At 41.2% G+C, this 25,126-nt stretch overlaps 1 protein-coding gene across 6 annotated transcripts; it reads left to right on the top strand.

The window, feature by feature from the left end:
• Window positions 1-2,481: 2,481 nt before the first annotated feature.
• Window positions 2,482-24,976, top strand: gdpd5a (glycerophosphodiester phosphodiesterase domain containing 5a). 6 transcript variants are annotated; one of them, XM_086131442.1, is made up of 17 exons: window positions 2,482-2,749; window positions 6,331-6,505; window positions 9,134-9,237; window positions 9,950-10,043; window positions 11,297-11,356; window positions 11,442-11,540; window positions 11,836-11,929; window positions 12,911-13,056; window positions 13,414-13,496; window positions 14,105-14,255; window positions 15,795-16,016; window positions 16,917-17,062; window positions 18,432-18,579; window positions 18,919-19,001; window positions 21,892-21,906; window positions 22,190-22,302; window positions 24,312-24,976. In XM_086131442.1, exons 2-17 carry the CDS (start codon window positions 6,389-6,391, stop codon window positions 24,428-24,430), a joined length of 1,794 nt encoding a protein of 597 aa, XP_085987568.1. In that variant the 5' UTR covers window positions 2,482-2,749; window positions 6,331-6,388; the 3' UTR covers window positions 24,431-24,976. The 6 variants fall into 6 exon arrangements, with proteins under 6 accessions (XP_085987568.1, XP_085987565.1, XP_085987567.1 ...); XM_086131439.1 differs by having other exon boundaries at window positions 18,408-18,579; XM_086131441.1 differs by having other exon boundaries at window positions 15,795-16,025.
• The last annotated feature ends 150 nt before the right edge of the window (window positions 24,977-25,126 follow it).

The following is a 25,126-nucleotide window of genomic DNA, read 5'->3' as shown; positions in this document are numbered from 1 at the left end:
TTGTGCTGCAGGTAGTCCGCAATCATGAAGTAGCATTATGATGACAATGATTATTATTCATGATTATGATTATCATCATCATCCAAAACATGCACGATAGGTTAATTGCCTTTAAACCAGGGGTCTCAAACTCAGTTTCCGGAGGGCCGCTGTCCTGGATGTTTTCCAAGTCTCCCTGTTGCAACACAGCTGATTCAAATGATCAGATCATCAGCAAGCTCTGCGGAAGCCTGACATTGAACCTGTTCATTTGAATCAGGTGTGTTGCAACAGGGGGACTTGGAAAACATGCAGGACAGCGGCCCTCCAGGAACTGAGTTTGAGACCCCTGCTCTAAACTGTCCATTGGTGTCAATGTGACCCTGAATGGTCCCTCACCATTGGTTGGCAACCACAGCTCTGCTGTGACACACTGTAGTTTACCTAGGACCTTAAAAAGGGACAAGTGGTATGGTATTATATGACTTTAATTGTTTACTACAGCTTTATCGCGAAAATACTGGAGTCCCGCAGACAACTCCGCTAGTGAAGTGGCCGTAACTGGTGCCTTTACAATGTTTGGGATTAGAGGGATCTGACGTAATTATCCAGAGCTAAGGGTTAATCTCTGACTGCTTGGAATAGATCTCGGCAAGACCTGACTCATCTCTACCTGTTCGGCATGGGCTGTTTCCATATACAGTAGGAGGCCAAACTGAAAGAAAAAGCTCTGCAAGCCTTCGTGTCTATGTCTACTCAGCTGATTCCCCATTAATCTCACCCCAGAATCCACAACATTTCTGCTCGGTGAATTCCAGGCAACACAAACATTTTTAATAGGTGGGCCCCACACTCCTTGGGAACAGCCTCCCCCACGGTGAAGTTTAATTAAATGATTTCGTTGTTATTCCCCTTTGAACATTCCACTCTCCACACTTAAATTGGGACATCGTCAAAGCGCCATTGAATTTGAAAGAAATCCGTAAATTACCCAAGCGTGGAGTTGCCAATGTGGACTCAGCATTTTTGACTGGCAAATACATTCAAAAGTATTTAAATACGTTCAAGGGTACTTGTTGGCTAAATGCTACAAACATAGCATTTTTTTTCTCTATAATGCCACGGGTACGCTATTTTAAAAAAATATATTTGGTCTGTTATACAAATACATTCAAAAATGGAGTACACATTATACATTATAGCAGTGGGTTTGAAAATGAAGTCATTAAACATTGTGGATTACTTCTTTTTATGGGCTTAGTTTTTCAAATGTTTATTTTTCTGTTCTGCATTAATTTCCAAAATGCCACAGGGTATTGACTTTGGCATGCACATACCTTGTGGCATTATGGAAAACATGCCCCAAATTATTATTTCTTTGCTAAAAAGAACAATGTGCCTCTGGTTATCTCTCGATGGCTGGGTCCAAATTCATAGGCTGCATCCTCCGAAGGTCACATTTTTGGCCGCACAACGTCACTTCGGAAGACTCAACCCATGAATTTGGACACATAGACAGACAATCAACCATTTGCGCTCACAATCACCCCTCGGCACAATTTAGAGTGTTCAATTAACCTACAGTGCATGTTTTTGGAATGTGGGAGGAAACCAGAGTACCTGGAGAAAACCCACGCAGGCACAGGGAGAACATGCAAACTCCACACAGAAAGGCCGGAGCTGGAGTTGAACCGAGCACCGCTGCACAGTGACGTGCTAACCAGTCGACCACCATGACATCCTGAATCCATCCTTTGCGATTAAAGAGCGTAAAATTGGACTACTAATTTAACGTCAATGTTATCTTACTTGAATTATTTTGGAGACCAACAGCGTTGCAATTCACTGCTAACGTTATTACGTTAACGTTAGCTGCTATACTAACTGGTTCAAAACAGACATAGCTATATAATAATTTTTAAAAATATGAGTTATGGGGTAGTGTTGTTTTAATGACAATAAAAACATTGAGAAAAAAAAAGAAAAATCGAAGGGAGGATTTATCTGAGGTCAAGTCAGTTTTTCTAAGTGATGGAGTTCCTTTTCTCTAAATTGTATGTTGACAGACAGCACGACGTAATTACATGCTCCAATTTAAAATGCGTCTGTGATGAAAAAAAAAATGCTTTTACAAGTGTGAGGAAGACACCCCCAAAAAACTTACCCCACCAAAAAAAAGATGATTTGAAACTCCTTTTATCAAAATTTGCTGCGGTGCAAAATATATCGCAACAAAATACATCGGTGCAGCGCCGGAGCAAATGTGTGCTGTGTGAACACCCCGTCAGCGTTCAGCAAGAGGGGCAAGATTTAAAAAAACAAAAAAAACATTTTTTGTGGTTCTCAAACTAATTTGTATGATAAAAATGCGATATTTAGGAATCCCTTTTTTTCTCGGGACAACTATAATTTAATGTGCAATAATTTAAAACGCAATAAAGAATGAATAACGAAACACCACCACCAGGAGATGCGCCATAGCCCCGCCCACACACGGGGGAGCGGATTACGCCAGAATGAGTGCTTGCAGTCGCGTCTGTCTCCAGAGCAACAACTATTTAACACAAGATTATCACACTTAATGCTTCCTTTGCAGGATACCAACTCTTTTGTGTTTTGGGTAAACTTTAGACTGATGTGTGACAGTTGTCAGGTCCAGACGGGAGCAACTTCAAATGTACTTTGAAATAACGACGACGTCATGTCAACACCTGAGGGGGAAAACGTTTTAATTAAGACTTTTGACGTATTCATGTCGTCCTGCATAGAGGTAAGGAAACTGTAGTTTCACTTTAGATTTTCTGCTATAAAATCAGTGACAGTCACTTGGTTTTTCATTTATTGAGCTGCTTGGTATAAAATTATAAGAAGACTTAAGTGGTGTTTATTTCCTTGGATTAGTAACTTGTTCTTCTGGTATGAGGTTTTACTGCATCAAGCTACAACATTAGCAGTAAGACACAAACATGAGCTGCAGTGAGGTGTTTCATGACCATGACTGAATTAATCGTTGAGTTAAACGGAGCTCTAGAAACGAGAACAAAATGCATACATGCATGGCATGCACATAGATTCATGGAAAGTTCTAAACTGGCAACCAGCAAGAGAACATTGAGTGCATCAGTCCACATATTGCTGAATCGGACCAGATGGATGCAGAGGGAAAATGGAATTACCAAAATTAACCAAAACATTTAACCTCTTTTTCCCTCATAGCCCAAATTTAAAGACTCTGTCGAGGCGAAAGCCATCAAGGGTACTATAATAAGGCCACTATTAATGAATGCATGCGTATAGAATTTTCATGAAGGTGGTGAATGATGACGGAACTTAAAAAAAAGTGACAAGGGCAGAGATAAAATACGAGCCAGATATAGCAGTCTTTTTTGGTATCGGCAAAATTGATGAGACCAAATTACATGAAGTCATGCAGTGTTCCTGTAGTGTAGAATCAAATCAGCCACAAAACAGTAAGCTGCACATATTCATAAAACACACACAAAATAAAGAAATCTGGCCATGCGCCTGCTTTTTGGGATGTGCATAATCATTGATTAAGTGATTAAGAATGTTGTGTGGATTTAACCCTTTCATGCACCGATAAAGATAACCTGTAACCTGATAACACGATAAACCGTCCACCGTAATCGCTGTCCCTGAAAGGGTTAATTGATTGTCTCAGCTAAATGCTCTCATCCATGCAAGCCTTGACTATGGCCTGCTGGCAACATTGTTTTGCTCTATATGTCTCCGGAATGGAAACGGGAATACAGAAATTTTAAAGTGAACCTCTCCCATTTCATTGCAAAAGCTAGTCAATTCATATATAAATAAAAAATATAAATGGTAGTCATGTCATTTTATTTTGTCTGTCATTCTTTGTTGGCACATTTACTACTAAGCCCTGGCAAGGTAAAAACAAAACCAACCAAAAAAAAAAACCCCTACATTTTACTCTATTGGCACAATAAATCAAAAGTTTCCCTTGGTGTGTCCCGAGTACTCAAAATATCATCATATTTTATTCTTGTAAGAACAGTTGACCAAGAAGCATTTATCTTCAGTTGAGTCATGCTTTTTAGTTCAAGGGTAGCTGTTCGTGTTACCGTAAGACTAATTCTTTTTCCTTTTTATCACCCCCCACAACCCTCCCATGTGCAGTGAATCAAAATTGACTCGCGACACCATCTGATGTTTCAAAAAGACGTGATTACAGTGTTCTGGCATTTTGCATTAGCCTGTCTGAGTCCCGACCAATGGTTTTGTGTCCATCAGATACAACAAAAATAAAGTGACAATTAAATTTCCCCTCCGGAATGAATACTCATGCTCAGTTATCAGTTCACTTCCAGTTCATCATTTGATTTTAGCTGCACTGCCATTGTAGGAACTCAAACTGAGGTCTCCTTGCATTGCATTGATGAAATTCTTTCACCTGAAGACAGTCGAAATGTGGGACTCAAAACATCACTTTTAAATTGGACAAACATAGACAAATATTATTATGGGCCTTTTTGCATTATTGACATAAACAATACAAGTAGCTTTGGTTTCATTTCTTTGGCCTAAAGTAATTCGGTTTAAGTCTACCAAAAAAAAAAAAAAGTTTAAATTTAACACCAGACAAAAGTGTTAAAATAAATACATCCTCCAGAAAAACATGAAATACTTGCACTCTGTGCTCAGACATTCCTACCTGCCACCAAGGCAATGGACTTTTCTCTGCAGCAAGAATGAAGTTGGAGGGGCAGGGCTCATGTCACATGATGTTTTAAGACTGCGCCTCTTTTTTATTGATGGCCTTTTTATTAGCTAATTCCACAAAGCTCAGTAGTTGTCTTCTCACTCTCCCTCAGCATCAAATTAAATGTCATACAACAGCCTAATATTACGCCCTCCTTTTTTTTTTTTTTTTGCTTTGCGTGCAATTTTATCTCTCGTAATTTGGTGCCAAAAAAGTGGATTAAATTTTAAACTGGCTGCAAGTTGGTCCATAATTTTTATTTTGTGACCCACCTTTAAATTGCACTTTATATGTCGATTTCCCCACACAGAAGTTTTTACCCCAAACAAAAGATTAGTGTTGTCATCATAATCACCTTGTTTTGTGTCAACAAACCTTTTTTTTAACATGATGTTACAAGGTCATTTAATTGATACTGCAGCTACACTCCAATCGAATGCATGTATGTCAAGAAATAAAACATCCTTCACTCATTCTGAACCTGCAAAATATTTTGAACAAGAAAAAGTATTTGGGAAAAGTTCCGGGAAATACTTATTTGCATTCTACAATATTGCCCAGCTGTACTTTTGCAAGAACGGGTACGACCTACCTGTGAATCTGAAAGTGTGGCACTTGTGCCACAGATGGTACATGGGCTCTCTCTAGTGGTATGTGAAAGAATCACTGCGAGGTACAGTGAATTTGGATTAAATTAAATACCTTTGGATTTAACCTTGAAGTGTTTTTGAAATTTTGAGATCGTTTGTCCCAATTTTTGGATGATACATTTGAATTTAAGCATGAATTAAGTGAAATCTTTTTCGATACTTATTCACAATGTTAATGTTCACACTCTGCGTAATGTTACAGTGGCTTCCAATCATATGAAATGCCCTTCTTATGAATTAAGACGCTGTCTTGTTTTTGAAGTACGCAGCCAACACATTTCCACCAACAGACAGTTCAGTTCACCACAGTGTTCTTTCAAACCTGAAACCTTTCATGGACAGCGGTTACAAAGGGGACAGCCATTCAAATGTTGTTTTCTCTTATATGAATTAATCTTCATGTCACAGTTGTGCATCAACCATGACAATGCCATCCACTGCCATTATTTTTTTTTCATGCCTAAAGACAAATTTAAAAAAAAATTGAGAACAAAATCCTGATGTAGGTTATCATTATTTGTCTTAAAACCATCTCGCGGTTTGACAGCAGAGTGTAAACATAGGATGGCAATCAGCTACATACAGGAGATAGATACTACCTTACCGCCAGAGAGGAAGCTACCAATAGTTTCCAAAGAGGAATGTGATGTGGCACAGTGTTGACAGCTGTGAGCAAGTACCACAAGCTAATTTGAAACTTTTGAAATGTTTCTTTACTATTTTCTGCGTTCATTTTTAAAGATGAATTGTGTTGTCTTTTGTTATTTTATCCACTTATTGACTAACTTCATTGTGTCAGTACTGTTGTAATCCGCCATGCCGACAAAGTCATTTGGCATCGGCTCTAAAAAGATGAAAATCCAGTTTCAAAATAGCACATCTCAAACTTAACAATATTTGTCACATCACTGCAAAGTGAACAGATGAATCGTTCGGTCTTATCTTGTTCCTCTTCAGGGTTCCCCGGCCAGTGTGGGATGCTAAGAAACTGGTGGTGGGTTGAGGCTAAAGGAGCATGGTGAAACACCAACCCTTACAGGTCTATGAGAAGCAAGTGCTGATTTCCTTTGTCACCGGGATTTATGGTTGTCGTTGGAAACGCTACCAGCGCTCCCAAGACGACAGCTCGAGGGTAAGACAAAACTTTTGGGTTATTTGTTATTTGTTTTGCACTGTACTGTTATCGCGCAATCATGCTACATCTTACCAAGCAAACGCTACAGTTCCATTTATCAGGGAATGGCTCGGCGTTAAAACGGGTGCATTGTCATTTTCCTGCAGGGGAGATAGTTTAATTCAGCTTATGTGTGAATTTGTTTGATGTGCTTCGCCTCACTGGACGTTCCTGCCTAACGGCACATCTTGTAATTTGTAATTTGGTAAGAAAAAGTTGACTAAATTTGAGATTGGCTTAAAGGATGTCGATTTTGTGGCGTAGGTGGTCTAACGTGATTTTGGTGGGGTTGGTTGAGGTGCAGGCAGACAGATTTGGATGTTCACTGTTTTGTAAAGTGCTTTGTGACAGCTGCAGCTGTTGTGGAAGCGCTATATAAATTAGGATGTCTTGGATTGGATTGTCCATGGACGGGTGTGGGACATTCATTCATCTTCCGAACTGCTTGATCCTCACTTGGGTCGCGGTGGGTGCTGGAGCTTATCCCAGCTGTCTCCGGGCAGTAGGCGGGGGACACCCTGAATCAGTTGCCAGCCAATCACAGGGCACACAGAGACGAACAACCATCCACGCTCACACTCACACCTAGGGACAATTTAGAGTCTTCAATCAGCCTGCCACGCATGTTTTTGGAATGTGGGAGGAAACCGGAGCACCCGGAGAAAACCCATGCAGGCCCAGGGGGAACATGCAAACGCCACACAGGGAGGCCGGAGCTGGAATCGAACCCGGTACCTCTGCACTGTGAAGCCGACGTGCTAACCAATGGACTACCGGGTGTGGGACAATCTATCTAAAATTGTGAAAACTTTTTTTCAGTGTAGTTGAGAGTGAGAAACATGACTAAAGTCTCAACTGACCAGTATGAGGGCACCGAGTTGCTGAAATTATAATCTCGCCACTGTGTCTAAAAACAAATCAAATTAAAAATAAATACATTCATTTCATTTCAATATTATCCTTTTTTAAATTATGCATTAAAGGTACAGCATATGATGTTGAAGCTGCAAGATGTAAATGTTAGCCTCACTTCACTCATAAGAAACCCCCCACAACTAATAGTTAAGACACAATACAATTTTTGTTTCTCAGACAGGTTTTTTTTTCCACTTAGTTTTATTTTCTTTGATGTTGTTGGAGGAACATTGTCATTGATTGCTTTGCTGCACTCACTTCTAATGACCTTACATAAGGTGCTGGAAATGGTGAGCCGAACCATGGTAAGGTGCCAAAGCTGATAACTGGTCAACAGGATGTGTTGAGTGGCCTATCATCGCATTGGTCTCCTCTCACATGGAATTACCTCCTGATCCTGTTAACTACTGAGGGAGCGAGTCCTTGAGTGTTTGCACAAGCTCTCCTTACCTTTTCCCCGCATGCCGATTTAGAAGACACGCTCGAAGCGACACACACGATGTTGAAAAACAAAACTCTCAGATTTATTCGGCATTGATTTGAACCCTTTCATGCACAAATAATGATAACCTCCATGAGGACTTTTTTAAAAGTGTTTTTATTAGTCTTTAGGCATGACAAAAAAAAAAAAAAAAAAGAATGGCAGTGGATGGCAACACACATGTGGGTCCATTCTAGTGGTTGCTGCACAACTGTGACATTAAGATGAGTTAATACAAGAGAAAATAACGTTTGAAAACCCGTCCACTCCAGCAACCGCTGTCCCTGAAAGGGTTAAATCAATGGAAGAAGACCGCATGGGACTTGGAACAAAATCTGCAAGCTCATAATAAATTGTTCATGTCTCTAACAAGGAAAATGAATTGTGTCCGTCAGCCAAAACTGACCCCTGACACTGAATATATGTTTGATTCACTGTTACTCTCAAAGTATTAAGAAATTGGTACTCTTCTTTTTTTCCATCCTTTTATAGAGTTTCTATTTAATTGGTGTGCATAAAGCTCTTCATGTGCAGGGGTGCCCATTACGTCGATCACGATCGACCGGTAGCTCGCGGACTGTTCCCAAGTCGATTGCGAGGGGTGTAGAGGAGAAAAACAAACAAACAACCATTTGTGTGTCTTTGTGCATGTTAGTCATATATATTTTTGTGTTAATGTACACTGCAGTCTAATCATCCTATCGGTCTCATTTTCACCAAAAAATATTTGAAAAATAACATAAAATAAAGCAGGTAAATCTTTAACCTACGTTGGCGCGTGACCGACGTCACCGAAGTTGTTAGCGCTCAGCAGTCTGCAATTGCAGCTTGTGATCAGTGCTGTTGCGCTATACCTTTTATTGTTATCATTATTCTAATTCAGTTTGTTTCGTATACAATTCACCGAGGGCACAGGCAAAGAATAGGAATTGAGAGGGCCCAGGGAATCATTTTAAAACGGTATGTTTGAACAATGATAACACGTTGCAAAAGTGCGTCGCATGCCTCCGTGTCAGGCTGTTGCTCATGGCGTGCGTGTCTACGTGCGTGCGCGGTAATGGGTCGATCGCGGGAGGTTCGTTGATCGAAAAGTCGATCTTGGTTCCAAAACGTTTGGGCACCCCTGATTGTATGGCATTTGTGTCAATATGTCTTTTGTTCTTTTGATGCCTTTTTTTTTTTTTTTGCAGTGGGAGTGTTCCTGGTTTCTCATCTTGTGTAGCTCCTTTCTCCTGCTTCTTTTTTGGGTTTACTTCTGGTTGGTGGCTCGAAATGATTTTGACGAGTTCAACTGGTGAGTCATCTTTTTAACATCTGTATTAGGATGTGAGTAGAAAGAGTAACTTTTATGTTGTTGAGACTTGATAGAAAGGCACTGGTCTGCGGACCGTCACTGTATCGTACACGTCACAAAGAAGTCAAGGGTACATCCATCCCTCCATTTTCTATTCTGCTCTCCTGGTTTGGGTCACAGATGAGAACCTGGAACCTAACCCAGCTGACTTCGAGCAAGAAGCGGGTTATCCCTTGGACTGGGGGACATATACACAAACAGCCATTCACACTCGTGCTTTTGCAATGTGGGAGGAAGCTGACACCTATAAACATAGATAGAATATGTCTACATAAGACATAGCAACGTGAAAACAAATCGTCAACGCGTTGAGTACCTAGCCCTCAAAAGATAAACCTTTGAAGCGCATAAGAGTCATCCGAACGGCTCTGGAAAAAAATAGAGACTAGCCTGGAGTTAGTCTAGAAAGTACAATAAAAGGGTAATAAAGTCTCTAGTCACCACCTGTAAAATAATTTCTTTAAAGGTTACAGTGTTGCCTTTCCACCTGGAGCCAGGCACATTTCCAGAGCAAAATGGAGAAACAGATTGACAACTGTTTTTGCACTTTTCAGTTTGGGATCAAATAGGAGTGACACTATATCACGATTGTTTCCTTTATTCTTCTGAGAAGCGTCAAGATGCATCAATCTTTAACCTGTCGAAATTCCAGGTCAGTGTACAACCGCACGGGTGAATGGAGGGATGAGACCATTCCCATTCTGACAATCACCACTGTGGGATTCAGCTATGTTTTTGTCTTGATGGTAAGCATGCCTTTTAAGATTGAAAAAAAAATGTTATCTATCTATCTATCTATCTATCTATCTATCTATCTATCTATCTATCTATCTATCTATCTATCTATCTATCTATCTATCTATCTATCTATCTATCTATCTATCTATCTATTAGAGCTGTCAGTTTAGCGCGTTTTTGTTGGCATTAATTTAAATGAATTTTAACGGGATTACATTCTTTCTCGCGAGATTAACGCGGCACACGTCACAGCGGATGTTACGTTGCTCTATAAATATACCAGAAACAAAACAACGAGCGCGCTGCATAGGTCCACGCGCGTTTGTTTTGCCAGCCACGGCAGCGCGAGACACCGAAAACTGATACTTAAAGAGTTTATGAATGGAAAGTTTACTTTTAAAAATATGCCAGATTGTTCCACTGACAGGACCAAAGTTACCTGTATGATACAGGTATACGATGTATGCCACTGACACGATTGTTACTTGTTTGGAACTATTTTGCGTGGAAGGTTACAGTGTTCCGTGTCCATACAAATAGAGCGGGTGGAGCTTCTCTGTGTTCGTCTGACAGTGACGGACGGTGAAGTTCAGCGGTGCAGTGGTAGCGACCGAGCGAAAATAAAACGTTTCCAGTGTTGTCATCGAACCAAGTGTCGTCATCCGAAATGATGGCTACACAAAACCGTAGAGAGACTTCCGCGCAAGAAGGACCAACAGAATCAACATAGTCTGACTGCTGTGTTCAAAGCAAACTTGAGAAAAACGAAGTATGCAACCATGGCTTAAATCCACTATAGGCTGAGTACTAGTTTACCTTAGATGTGCACTTTATAATGTTATATTGCTCTGTTTTGATTCCATAAAAAGAGCTGTTAAAGCAGCAGTTGTGTGACAAAATATTTTTTTCACTGTTGTTGATGGACAGTCATATAGTGTGAGAGATTATGTGTGAATAACTGCTCCAAGTTAAAAATGTTCATGTAAAATTGAAAATCGAAATTGTTATTTCAGTAAATATTTGCATTTTGCACATAGAAAACTGATTCATGATTCCATGTTGATGAGAGCATTAAAATGGGGGAAAAATAGGACAAAAAAATATTAAAGGAAATTCAGAAACGATAAAAAATGCGTGAGTAATCACGATTAATTTTTAGTGAATTTGAGTTAATTATGACAGGTGCATTTTTAATTAGATGAAATATTTTCATCGTTTGACAGCTCTAATATATATATATGAAGTCCTTTTTCTTCATCAGATCTTGGCATTCTTCCACATATCCTTGGGACAACAGCTTAATCTCTACTGGCTCCACAAGGTGCAGTGAGTTTGACTTTTGCTGTCATTTTGCTTCCTTGCAGGTTTTTCCAGTGACCTCATCATTGTGTGTCTCGTTTTCACAGATCGGCGTGCTGGCTGCGCTCCTTACTACTATATCTGGTGTTGTGTGTGTTGATGACATCTGGGTAGATGAATGGGATGTCCTTCTTGTGTCGCTGCAGGTTTGTTTAGAGTTTAAACAACGTCACGGTAAAACCTTTGAACTCAAATTGCATCTTCTTAACACATCACATTGTCGGATAGGGGAGGTTGTCAGTGCAATACATCCCGATTTTAAACTTGCCCTTTGTTAGGGTTTTAAAGTAGTTTTAGTTTCCTGTTCACTTTTAGTTCTCCTTTTTTAAAGGCTCCTTTATCATACTCAAAATAATTTTGATACAAATTATCAATACAATGATTTATTCTAGCCACAAAAAAAAGACTGTCACTCATTTTATAATTGTGTTCTTATGTTAGTCCACAGCGCCATTCCTTCACATTGGTGCTCTCACAACAGTCACAGCTCTTAGCTGGCTGGTCGCTGGTTATGTGGTCCGCAGAGAAAGATCCAGTAAGTCTTCTCTTCATTTTGACCCTGTTGACAATTCCTCACTCGAACAACATGACATCCTACCATTAGTTTTAGATGGACCTGTAAGGCTTGACACAGTTCCTTCCTAATGAGAGATAGATTACTGTCATATTATTAGCCAACTGGGAAAATAATATGATCCCTCAGTCTTATACCAGATATCCAGATCTGCATTAAATCTGATGCGCTTTTCCTCTTCAATGTTGTAGAAATCAGAAATTCTATACTATTGTGAATAATCTTGCCCCGCGATTGAATGGTAACCAGTCTGTGCCGAAGGTCAGGTAGGAAATATGCTCCAGCTCGTCCTCCGCTGTAATGAGGACAATATTTATGTGAGTGTTGAATGATAAATCCTGGTCAGAAGTGATACAAGAGTTTCTCATTGCGCTGCTTAAGGTGAATGTGAAAGAGGATAAGTAGATTAGAAAGTGGACAGATGAACAATGGCTCTGAATGATGACTCGATTATGAACGTAGTTGGAGATTAATTTTCTAATCGATTAGTTATCGATTTAGAAAAGGCTACTCATGTGTTCCTCGGGGGTTACTTGGTGTCCACATGCACCACATTGATGACCCCTGACTAAAGAGGACCGGTCCAAGTACGTACCCTTGTGGGACACCATGAAGTTTTATGCGCATCGTGTGTTTGTTACCGATATTTACAAACTCTAGGTACAAACTCATGCAATACTTTGACAAGTATTGCATCATGCCAAACACATCTGGGTCAAGGGTGGTTTTTTTAAGATGGTCTTTTTTCATTTTTACATCAGAAATTCTGGTATTCCAACAAGTGGAGATTGAGTTTTCATGTCCACTGTTAACTCCACAATTGTACTCATGTAGGATTGAAACAGTTCAACAATCCCTCTTGCCAACACACGCCAAGCCTCTCGAGTGAGTCAATTTGTTTTGTTGATGAAGCGTCATAGAAAGTTTGCGCCTCTGTCTTAGATTTCCAGATGATGGTGTTAATCACCTACATCATCATCCTCATGGCCCTTTATTCGGCACCGCTGTCATTCTCCTGCCCCTGTGTCATGGACAGTCACAGCCTCAGACTTCGCCCAGATGTCATTGGTCGACGGGGAGCTCCGATGGTGAGTTGGTCTATTGCCAGCCCTCTCCGTGTAATCCAGTTAGGTGTCCAGGTGACTCAATGAGTCCGGCACATTTGCATGAGCGTCTACTTTATACTGTTGTCTCACAGCTGAGCAAATGTTCTACCAAACCGCTAGGGTACAAAAAGCACCTTTCAGGCTACCACCCTGTCACCCAAAATAACAGTCTCGAACAAGAAATTCACGAGCTACCTGATTTTGAGTTAGCCTGGTGGATGTTCTGAGAATACACAATTTGGTTGAAGCCACAGATTTTGAATGTAACTATAAAAAATCATGATGTTGGTTTATTCAAATGTCGCCGGTGAATGACACTGATCTTTCTCTGTGTACCAGCTGGCTCCAGAAAACACCCTGGTCTCCTTCAACAGAGCCTTACAACACGGCGCCAGCTCCCTGGAGGCCGACGTCACTCTTAGGTCATTCATCGACCGATTCTGACATTTTCATCCGGACTTGTTCATAATTAATGAATCTGGCACACTCCAGTTCCATATGAAAAGTAGTTCAGATGTGACAGGTTCGATGGTTCCGTTTCTTTTCAAATACTTGTGTCTTAACTCTTTCATGCACCAATAATGATAACCTGTAACCTGATAGCCTGATATGCTGTCCACTGTAGTAACCACTGTCTCTGAAAGGGTTACTATCAGGTCTGCACAGGACTTGTGCCTGGCACACAAAAAAACAAACAAACAAAAAAAACATGAAAAATATTGATATATATACACAGTTGCTTCCTAGTGTAATCACTACCCTACAGTAAAATTACAGCACCTCTGGTGTCTGGCAGTGCTAGATCCACTTACCTCGAAGACGGCTAGTTTTTATCCAAATAATTTCTTTCGGAGATAAAATAAGACATTTGTGGCAAGACTGAAGAACACTTGCCACATTCCCGAGATCCATCTCGGGTCAGTCTGTATGTACTTGTTGTGAGCCATTTGTCTTATAAAAAAGAGTGAACGACCCTGAAAGCATTCCGTCTTTGAGTAACACTGTATTCTGTCTATTTTTGGATCACTAGTGTGGACGGGATTCCATTCCTCATGCGAGATCGCACCTTGAGACGAACCACAGATGTGAGCACAGTCTTTCCTGGCAGACAGCATGACGATGCCGCTTTCTTCAACTGGACCGAGTTACGTTCGCTCAACGCAGGTCGCTGGTTTCTGGAGGTAAAGGAACGCACATCACACGAATGCATTTTAATCATCAATAACTATGTAATTTGTATACGTAACATCTTGTAGCTGAATTGCACAATATATTTGCAAAATAATGATTATTGTATAGCTATACAGTGGATTCACAGGTTTTCGCTATTGCGGGCTGGCACAGTAATTATTTCCTGCAATTAAAGAAAAAATGTGAATAATGCCCCCCCTCCCAAAAAAAAAAAGAAAGAAGAAAAAATATATGACTGTGGGTGCTGAATCACAAGTCGGAGGTGGTCCACTGTATTATGGTTTTGTAAGACAATATCAGCAATATTTACAGGAAAAAAGATGAATTAGCAACTTTGGTAGTTTCCAAAATATAGTTTTGTTTCTCTAATTGTGAAGTGGACCAGAATGTGAAAGCGCTTTATTATATTATACTTTATATACTACAAATAAACAATACAAATGCTCTCTCTCTCTCTCTCTGTGGGTGTAAAATACGATATTACAATGCAGTTTTGCATAGATTAGGGGTGTAACAGAAAAATGATTACATTTATAGATATATATATATAACAGCAAGGATACTGTGCAGAACCCTCAAGCTTCCTGGCCTCTGGTAGAGGACCCGAGCTGAATGAGGGACGGACACCACCCGAGGGGTGAGACGAGGATTTTATTTTATTTTTTAATATATATAAATTCAGTAGGCAGCCCGGTGTCGAGTGGTTAGCACGTCGACCTCACAGTGCAGAGGTCGTGGGTTTGATCCCCACTCCGGCTTACCTGTGTGGAGTTTGCTTGTTCTCTCCGGGCTAGCGTGGGTTTTCTCCGGGAACTCCGGTTTCCTCCCACATTCCAAAAACATGCATGGCAGGCTGATTGAACACTCAAAATTGTCCCTAGGTGTGAGTGTGATGGCACGGATAGTTGTTTGTCACTGTGTGCCCTGCGATTGGCTGGCATTCCGGTTCAGGGAAGACGGCTAATGCCCGAAGACGGCTGGGATAGGCTCCAGCCTCCCCCGCGATCATTGTGAGGATAAAGCAGATATTCAGTTTGAAATTTGTCTTTGCTGCTCGATGGTTCACGGACACTGAAAGATTTCACATTGAAGCACGTAGTGCCACATGGTCTCTCAGACCTGATGTGGCCTTCTGAATTTGTTGAGCACTCTACTGTAAAAAATAAAAATGTGCAAAGTGGAACCTTTAACACCATGTACAAATCACTTGCATATATATTTTTTTCTACTTCGTGTTCATGTCAAATGCCTTTCTTTTTTTAGCATCCAGGGATGGATTAATGCACATGCTTGGGTTTTGACCTTCACATTCACTAGGTCGCAAGGACTTGAACTCAAGGCACACTCAGACATGGTCATGTGCTACAGGCTTAGGCACATTTCTCACCTGAGGCCTGTTTGTCTGACTGTAGTGTGAACCAGAACTGAAATAATGGTCCATAAAAATCTTAGAGTAATGGCATGACATCATTGGGGTGGAGATAAGAGGTTGAACTATCTCGGTATCTATTGCTTTCATTTCTTCCCAGCGGGATCCCTACTGGACTGTAGAGACGTTGACCGTGAGGGATCGGAGCAGGATCGGCAACCAGACGGTTTGCAGTCTGTTGGAAATGCTTCGTCTGGCAGTCAGAGCCAACAGCTCTGTACTTCTCAACGTCCGCAGGCCCCCTACGGGCCACCCTCGCTCCCAGAGTTGGTTCATGGACACGATGTGGGCCGTGCAGAAAGCGGGGATTTCCCGGAAGAGGGTGAGGACTGTATGTCCCTCTTATACTAATCTATCTCATTTATTTTATCGCTGGTGTTGTGCCGGAACCTTGTAAATTTGGTCAAATTGATATTTTTTTCACAACTCAATACGATTGTTCAGTCCGGGCTCGCATGGGTATGTTATTTTTTTTCTCAATTACGGACCATTATCAAGTGTTTAAAAAATTGTTTGCTGTCTTTGAAAATGATGCAATGTCAATTCTTCAAACGACTTGCTGTTTATTTAGGTTTTCTGAAAAGTGACAATTGTGGAGGTACGCCGAGGCTGCCCAATCCCAACGATGATTGTTCGTTGGGATCAACACCATACCGCACCGAACATTGAGTTGTATCGTTGTCCTATATTTTCCATTTTATGGGGTCGCATAAAAATGTAATAAATCATTTAAGAACAACATTTTCACGAAATAAACTCTCAATGGCTGGCAAGGTGGACGATTGGTTTGCACGTCTGCCAGTGCAAAAGTGCAGTCTTCAATTCTGGACAGCGGCACTCCTGTGTGGAGTTGGCATCTCCTCCGTGCCTGCGTGGGTTTTCTTCGGGTACTCCGGTTTCCTCCCACGTTCGCAAAACATGCATGGCAGCTTAATGGCACCCTCTCAATTGTCCATAGGAGTGATTGTGAGTGTGGATGGTTGTTCGTCTATGTGTGCCCTACGGTTGGCCGGCAACTAGTTCAGGTGTACACCACCTACTGACAGCCGGCATCGGCTCCAGCACACCCGCGACCCTCGTAAGGATAAGCGGTACGGATAATGGATGGATGGATAAAAACTCAATTACGTTCTATGTTTTGCACTCCATTTCATATCATTCAATCCGAAGAATTGTCTTCCATCTGATCCGTCTCTTTCTGTCTCACATTTGTTGGTGCCAGGTGACATTGACCCCCGACACAGACAGGGGCAGGGTTCGGGGGTTTCAGCAGGCCACAAATGAGAAGCTGTCACTCGCACAGATAAGGCAGAGGGGCATTACAAGCTTGACCCTTCACTACAGCAAGGCCAACCACAAAGATATACAGTAAGAAATGTTTCTACGTTAAGCCTGAGGGTAAAAAGTAGGATGATAAAATGTTTCATGAAATACTATCTCTTTCCTTTCACTGCAAAGTTTAGCTCCTTTAGGGAGTTTTGGGTCATCACTGTCAAGTGTCCGGAATGCCCCGGACATTATTGGATTCCAGAAATGTAGGCACAGACAAGAGTTTTGACAAAACAGTATTTATTTATAATTGAACGCAAAACCGACAAAGTACAATAAAGGACGCTAGTAACAAAGAACCAGGAAAAAGCGAAAACAAACTAAAAACGTAAATTGCTCGTCAAGGAAATCAGATACAGTGAAACTCCTCTACAAAGAAACCTACATGGGCGAAAATACCCCCTAGTGTGAAAAAATCTTCATGCATTAACACCATTCCCACTTTCCTGCCCCCCATACAACGAGAAAAATCCCTGTTGCGTTATACGAAATATTTTTCTCTGCTCTTGCCTCGCGACGAGATCCAATAACGACCTCTACTGCTTCATTCGGAAACGGCAACAGCAACCACCACACTGGTTTACACATGCGCAGTAGTCCAGGAAATATTTGTTGTTAGTTTCAGACGCAACAAGAATGTTGCATTGCTAAAATGGCTACAAAACGGACAAGAAAGACAAGAAGAGCTCTGACACTGGAAGAGAGGGTAAAAGTGATCAAAATGAAAGACGGAGGAAGCAAAATAAAAGACATTATCCAAGAAATGTATGTAAGTGAAAGTGAATGCTGATCGTAAATTTCGCAATTTCTTTCCCTTTTTTTCTTTCTACACAGACTATATGAAGTGCAAAATAAGTGTATGCTCATACCTATGCACGATTGGAATAAAAAAAGAGTACACATACGTTTGTGTGTGCGTGTACACATTCGTTTGTGTGTGTGTGTGTGCGTGTGTGTGTTTACATCTGAGATCAAATTTGCTACAGTGAAAACCCCCCTGTTGTGAAAAATTGCTTGCTGCAAACATGATTTCGTTGTCGAGGAGTTTCACTGTACGTGACAATACAAACCGAAATACAACAACGAGAACTATTGACATGAAAAGATTTCTTTATAGGGCTAACTGTTGAAGCCCTGCAATGTTCATCACAATAGATGGAAGAGTTGCAATTTGGCACTGATAATCATGTGGTGCACCCCGCCCAACACATCATCAGTCGTGTGCCTTGACGTCATTTGGGTGTTTTGGCCCACTGCAGGCCAATCAGACCAGATTATATATTACCCTCTGCCTGCTCTCCGATGCCAACTTCCTTCAGTCAGCAGTTTTTACCGAGATTGATCAAATCATATGACAAAACATTTTTTTCTGCCATGTTTGCAGACGACGTATTTTCCTTCCCCTTAGGGAGTATCTAGCCAACAACGTGAGCGTGACAGTCTACCCAGTGAACGAGCCATGGCTCTACTCGGTTTTGTGGTGCAGCGGGGTGCCTTCTGTGTCCTCTGATGCCCCCCAAGTCCTCCGAAAGGTGCCTTACCCCATCTGGCTCATGGTAAACAACCTCTCATTGCCGCCTTTCTCTCATCTGACACCGCACGCGAAACAAACTCACCCGAAAGCAAGGTCGCACACTGAGACGAAAAGAGAAGCAGGACAGGACAGAGAGTGATGAGGGCGCCGCAACGTGTTCGAGCAAGGGCGAGGAGAAAATAATACGGTCGCGCAGCAGCAGACTTGATCCCAGCATGGTGCCGAGGAACAGCAAGGAGTGCGGCAGCCTGTCACAAGGGCACTTGTTGCCATCTTGACGGCTCGTCCAGGAGACACACTTGTTGACGGGTCCCTCCCGTGGTATTTTCTGTTCACCACTTTATTTGTGTTTCCCATTTAGAGTCAGAATGCGTATCGCTTCATCTGGATCGCCTCGGATCTCGTCTCACTCGCTGTGGTCGTCGGAGTCTTCAGTTTTCAGAAGTGAGTGCAGATTGAGCCAAAATGAACATACCGTATTTTCCGCACGAAAAGGCGCACTTAAAAGCCTTCCATTTTCTTAAAAGCTCACAGCGCCTTAAAATCCGATGCGCCTTGTGTATAGTCATTACAGTAATGTCAACCCCAAAATGGCTCCTTGCTAGAGACATGCTTACAACGCAGAGTTCAAACTGAAGATCGGTTTCGCAGTTGAACACGGAAATAGAGCAGCGGCAAGAGAGTTCAACGTTAACGAGTCAATGTTACAACTTGCTGTTGGTTAAGTAAACTGTGCCGCTGCTTTATTAAATAAGTTTGACTGACATCTGATTGTCGCTATATAAATCAGGGTGTAGTGTTGTAGTGTTCTGTTGGCATTTCCTTGAGCGTAGCTCCATCTCGTGGATGCATTGTCGATTGTGTCTTATAATGCCGTGCGTCCAATATATGAAAAAAATTACAAAGTAGGCCATTCATTGAAGGTGCGCACCATAATCCAGTGCGCCTTTTAGTATGGAAAATACGGTATACTGTCATCTGAAAAAACAATTTCCTCTGTGTACTTTTTAAAATTCCACCAGCAAACACAACATCAAAACCATTTCGATGTAGTGCCATGAATAATGTTTGAATACAACTGACAGTCTTCGTAACAATAAAATGAGAATGAGTCAAAAAAATATATACAGTATATATTTCAAGTGGTGGCCTAATGCATTCGCGCAGTACTATAAATTTTGATGGAGTGGAGGTTAGTTTGTTGCTCAATACACAAATCAATATTAAGCCTTTCAGGGACACCGGTTACTACAGTGGACATCTTATCATGTTACCAGGTTACAGGGTGCATGAAAGGGTTAAATAATACAGTATATCGAAAAAAAAGGTGAAGTTTGATTTTTTTTATTTTTATGTAAATTTATTTTGACCTCACCTTCATCTGCATGAAGTGACTATGGATAGAAGTGACCAGCCATCTCATTACCTCTGCGTCCCGCGTCCTAGACGCATAATTTTCCCGCGGGATGCACAGTTGTGGAATCGCGCAGATGAAAGTTTGAGATGGCGGCGAAAGAAAAGGTCCACTAAATACAACATTTAAGAAATGGGAATGCCAGTCAGATTTTTCGTATGAATCGTCCGAAGGGCGTATCACTAAACTCACCTGTGATGTATGAGAGCGAGATACGACAAGAGGCACGATTACGAGGCAAATTGGTCATTAGATCTATAGGCTAATGGCTATGAAAAATATTATGAAACAGTATTGGTTATTCTATAATATACTGGTTGTAGCATGGTAACTTCTGGAATAAAACATTCGTCACAAGGTGAGGTAATGCTAATGTTAACTGTTGGTACAACTAATGATGACGTGTGTTAGATTCTTTCGTCAAATTGATAGTAGATTACACATGCATCGTCTTGGGAAGAGGATGTCAATCCACGTCAATACTTACCTGTATTAATGATTACCAGTAAATTAATCTTTGCAGTGTGAGATTGGAAAAAATACTCTGATTTTGTGGTATGCTGTATTCATGATGCCATATGAGTACAGTACACCATATTTTGATCCATTTATTTTTTTGAATAAACCTGGAGTACACAGCTGCTGATGTAATGTTCATTGTTAGTGCATAGTTTTCAAACATTTCCCCTTGAAACATTATACTTTTGAGTTTCAGAATTCTTGATTATGAAAATCAGTCAAAAAAGAAAAATGGGTTCCCATCATGAACGTTTACGGAACCCAAAATTAGTTACCGTGGTTTCCCATTGGGTAATCCGACAGAACCGAAAAACGGTTACCGTGAATTTCCGAAATCCTCAGGCCTGCTACGGAATTATTTAAATGTTTGCAACATTTGTTTATAATTGGATGTATATGTTGTTGTTTGTGTTATTATCGTATGCAATTGAATAAGTAGACCATTTCAGTATGTAATATGAGTCCCATTATGCATTTAGAGTATAAATGCATAATGGGACTCATACTTTTCTGATCAGCGAGTCCCTGGGACTCGCTGGTGGTAAACTGTAAAATGATCATTGTTGAAGTGACTATTTTATTCTGGAAAGATATATTGTGGAAAAACATTCTGAATACAAACGGCCTTGACTTTGAAAAGGAATGCCTGACTTCACTTTCATTTATTTTTTTTCAGTCTAGTGCAGTGGTTCTTAACCTGGGTTCCATCGAACCCTAGGGGTTCGGTGAATCAGTCTCAGGGGTTCGACGGAGCCTCTGCCATAGAGGTTAAGACATATCAACTCAACGACTCAACATGTTAATTAGTTATGACACGCCCGCCTTGCCATCACTGGCTGCAGATGATCACTTGACATTGCTTGTCCAATCAGTGCTGCGGGAAATTTAGTTCACTCAGCAGTCAACGTGTGACTCGTGATAATACGTCCTAAAATTAATAAAACAAATGTGTTGAAATGTTATTTCCTTTTTTTCTGTTTTTAATAAATGTGTTTTTTTTAATGTCTTGAATTTGTTAAAAGTCATATTTTTGTTTTTCACTAATGAAGGGTTCAGTGAATGTGCGTATGAACAGGTTGGGTTCGATACCTCAAACAGGTTTAAGAACCACTGGTCTAGTGTAACTTCCTACATTGTTTCTTACTCCACTGACCTTTATTTCACTTGAAGAGACACAAATTCGAGAAGACTCCATTGCTTCAAAACTGACTGTTCGTTCGCACCGCTGTTTTTCTTTCTTTTATCCGGATGCTCCATGTTTTCATGTTTCACCTCTACGCTCTAACGTCTTCCCCCCCTGTCCTCTTTCTGTCTGTCTTTCTCCTCTGATGTCCTTATTTTGTCTGGTGCTGTGTCTGATCTGCATGCAACCTTCCTCCGCTGCCCCCTGGCATCTGTCAGCTATCATATGATCAGGTAACCACTGCGTCTGCCTTGGCCTTTGTTTCTTTTCTCCTTGTTTGTCCTTCCGTGTGCTTTTTCTGCCCGACAGCCCAGGGCCCATTTCTTTTTCTGTCTTTCGCTAAACAGTATGACCTCCTGTTTATGCGTATACTCTCCCTTCCTTAACAACAAAATTGTGCGCGCATCAGCACGTTTATAGGCGGGTTTACACAATGCCACGTGACTCGGTGGAATGTCACAGCTCGGCGAACGGCCGCGACGCGCTTGTAATATGTGTTATTTCAACACGGAACAGGTGGAGGATGAGCGGAATACAGAGTTGTAACCCCGAGCAGATCATGCTGAGCGCTGTGCCGCATCGCTCTAATCGGGATGTCAACGTCATGAAGGAGAAGCTCATTGTTTCAGGTGACACTTTCAACCACATTTGCAACTGGAAATAACGTTTTGAAGTGATACAACAATTTTCTCGGAATAGTGGGATAGGACTGTTTACTGACTCAACCTCAGAGAATCCATTTATTTCTGAGAATGCTTGTATTAGAGTAGAGCTTAACACCCCCCAACAACCCTCCCCAACCTGTCGAACTGTCTTTCTGAGATCAAATCCTGGATGCAAACAAACTTTCTCATTCTCAACTGCTAATAATCGCTCCTCGGCGCCCCACCCAAACAGCCTCCAACTTTAAACTCACTATCTAGAACTCCACCTTGTTCCCCTCCTCTCACTGTCGCAACTTTGGTGTCCTTTTTGATAATCATCACTCTTTTCGACCAACACATCACCCAAATCACCAAAACTGCTTTCTTCCACCTCAAAAACATTTCTCGCCTCCGTCCTTCACTTTCTTTCAACGCCGCTCAAACCCTCATCCACGCCTTCATCGCCTCCCACCTTGACTACTGCAATAGCATATTCTATGGTACAACCTCCTAACTCCTCAGTTAACTACAGTACATCCAAAATGCCGCCGCCCGCCTTCTCACGCACACCCGCACCCGTGGTTACATCACCCCCGTCTTTATAAACGTCCACTGGCTCCCCGTTCCCCAGCGTATCCACTTTAAACTCCTTCTACTCGCCTATAAAGCCTTTCACAATCAGGCCCCCTCCTACCTCTCCGACCTTCTTCACCCATACACTCCTTCCCGCAACCTCCACTCCTCAAAGACAAACCTCCTCACCATCTCCGTGACCAAGCTCAAAACCTGGGGGGGACCGAGCATTCTCTGTCGCCGCCCACTCTCTGGAATTCTCGACCACAACTGTACTGACCTCCAATCCTTCAAATCATTTCTTAAAACTCACCTTTTCCGCAATGCTTTTTAACACCTTTTAATCTCTTTTACCCATTTTTTTTCCTTCTTCAAAATGTGTTTGTTTTAGATCATGTATGCTTGGCTTTAAAGTGTACATTTTTAATCCTGTGTTTGAAACTCTTGTCAAGTGTCTTTGAGTACGATGAAAAGCGCTTTCAAAATAAATGTATTATTATTATTATTATTGTTATTATTATGATGATTAATGGGTCGAGCAAGTTCATCTGGGGAATATTGAAAAATATTCCCAATCAAAAACGTTTTACAGGAACTGAGAGTAATTTAACGGAAAGTGTTCCTTGGCATGAGCAGACATTCATATCAATTACTGTATACGTATTGACGTCACACATGGATTTCCAGTCTTAAATATTGACCTTGATGTTTACATTCACGATTATGGCCTGACTGGTAGAAATGCGTCTTATGTATATTTTCTCTGGTAGGGTGATTCCACGTATGGTTATCCATAATTTGAAAATCACTTTCTTGATGTGAGTGTCCTGGTGCTCCAATGGTGAGCACGTCGGCTTCACAGTGCAGAGGTACCGGGTTCGAATCCAGCTCCGGCCTCCCTGTGTGGAGTTTGCATGTTCTCCCCGGGCCTGCGTGGGTTTTCTCCGGGTGCTCCGGTTTCCTCCCACATTCCAAAAACATGCATGGCAGGCTGATTGGACGCTCTAAATTGTCCCTAGGTGTGAGTGTGGGCGTGGATGGTTGTTCGTCTCTGTGTGCCCTGCGATTGGCTGGCAACTGATTCAGGGTGTCCCCCGCCTACTGCCCGAAGACGGCTGGGATAGGCTCCAGCACCCCCCGCGACCCTAGTGAGGATCAAGCGGTTCGGAAAATGGATGGATGGATTCCTCATATAGTCTTGTAATCAATAAATGTTCACCTGTAAAATTTAAAAACAGAAAAGGGTTTCTTGATGAACCCTTTCAGGGACAGCGGTTACTACAGTGTACAGCTTATCATGTCATAAGGTTACAAGGTGCATCAAAGGATTAATGTGTGAAATTGTAACACTCTACCTGCATTCCTGAACACAAAAAAAAGTTCTAGTTGTTTCATGTTATGCTTTCATACTTGTCTTTCAGAATTCCACAATGGGCTAAGAAGTACTGAGGAGTTGTCGCTGAATCCCAAAAATGGCAATGCAAGATACTCTCACGGAGGTCCGAGAACATCATTTCCCATGGAACAAATGGAATGTTAGATGATTATTGGAGATACAGTCCTTTTTTTTCTACAAGTGGTTTCTAATACTGTACACGGCCCATAATGCATGAAGGCTCTAATACGCATCCAGTAGATTGCACGCAACCTCTTGGAATGATTTTTTTCCAAATTGACAGTGTACGTTCACGCGAGCAAAACTATTGTGTTTAATGGCTTTAAAAAAAAAGAAGCATCTCTAAGGCTGAATGTATTGTCATTTTCATTATCTTCTGCATTTTAGAAAGTTGACTTTGTCTTTGTGTATGAATTGTTGATGTAAATAGGACTCATTTTGAAATTGTTTCCATTGTGAAAGGAATTTTTTTTAGTGGGTGGATTTTGTTGTCATCCATTGTGCTTGTGATTGGGCTATTAGGAAATATACGAAATATTGAAGGTAAACAATGCAGGGCTTTAAGAGTCTCTAAAGTGTCAGTATTGATACTGCTGCCTCTTTTTTGCCATATCGCAATGTTTTGGAGACATTGTGTAGTGACATCTTTCACGTGGATGCCTTGAAATTGATAAATGAATCAAATATGAAGGAATCTTTGTCATTCTTGTCATCATAAGAATGAAAGATTTCATTTTCACCTCTTATGCCACTTTAGGCTGCAGACTCATTAATAAAAACGATTATATGGAAGGTGTGCAGACTTTACTTTTTAAGCCATTATGGTAATGGTAGTTTTAA

Source organism: Hippocampus guttulatus, chromosome 15, assembly GCF_054856545.1.
Source record: "Hippocampus guttulatus isolate MCC_2025c chromosome 15, RoL_Hgut_1.0, whole genome shotgun sequence".
In the NCBI taxonomy this organism is placed as follows: Eukaryota; Metazoa; Chordata; class Actinopteri; order Syngnathiformes; family Syngnathidae; genus Hippocampus; species Hippocampus guttulatus.
This window is presented reverse-complemented; position numbering and strand designations above follow the sequence as displayed.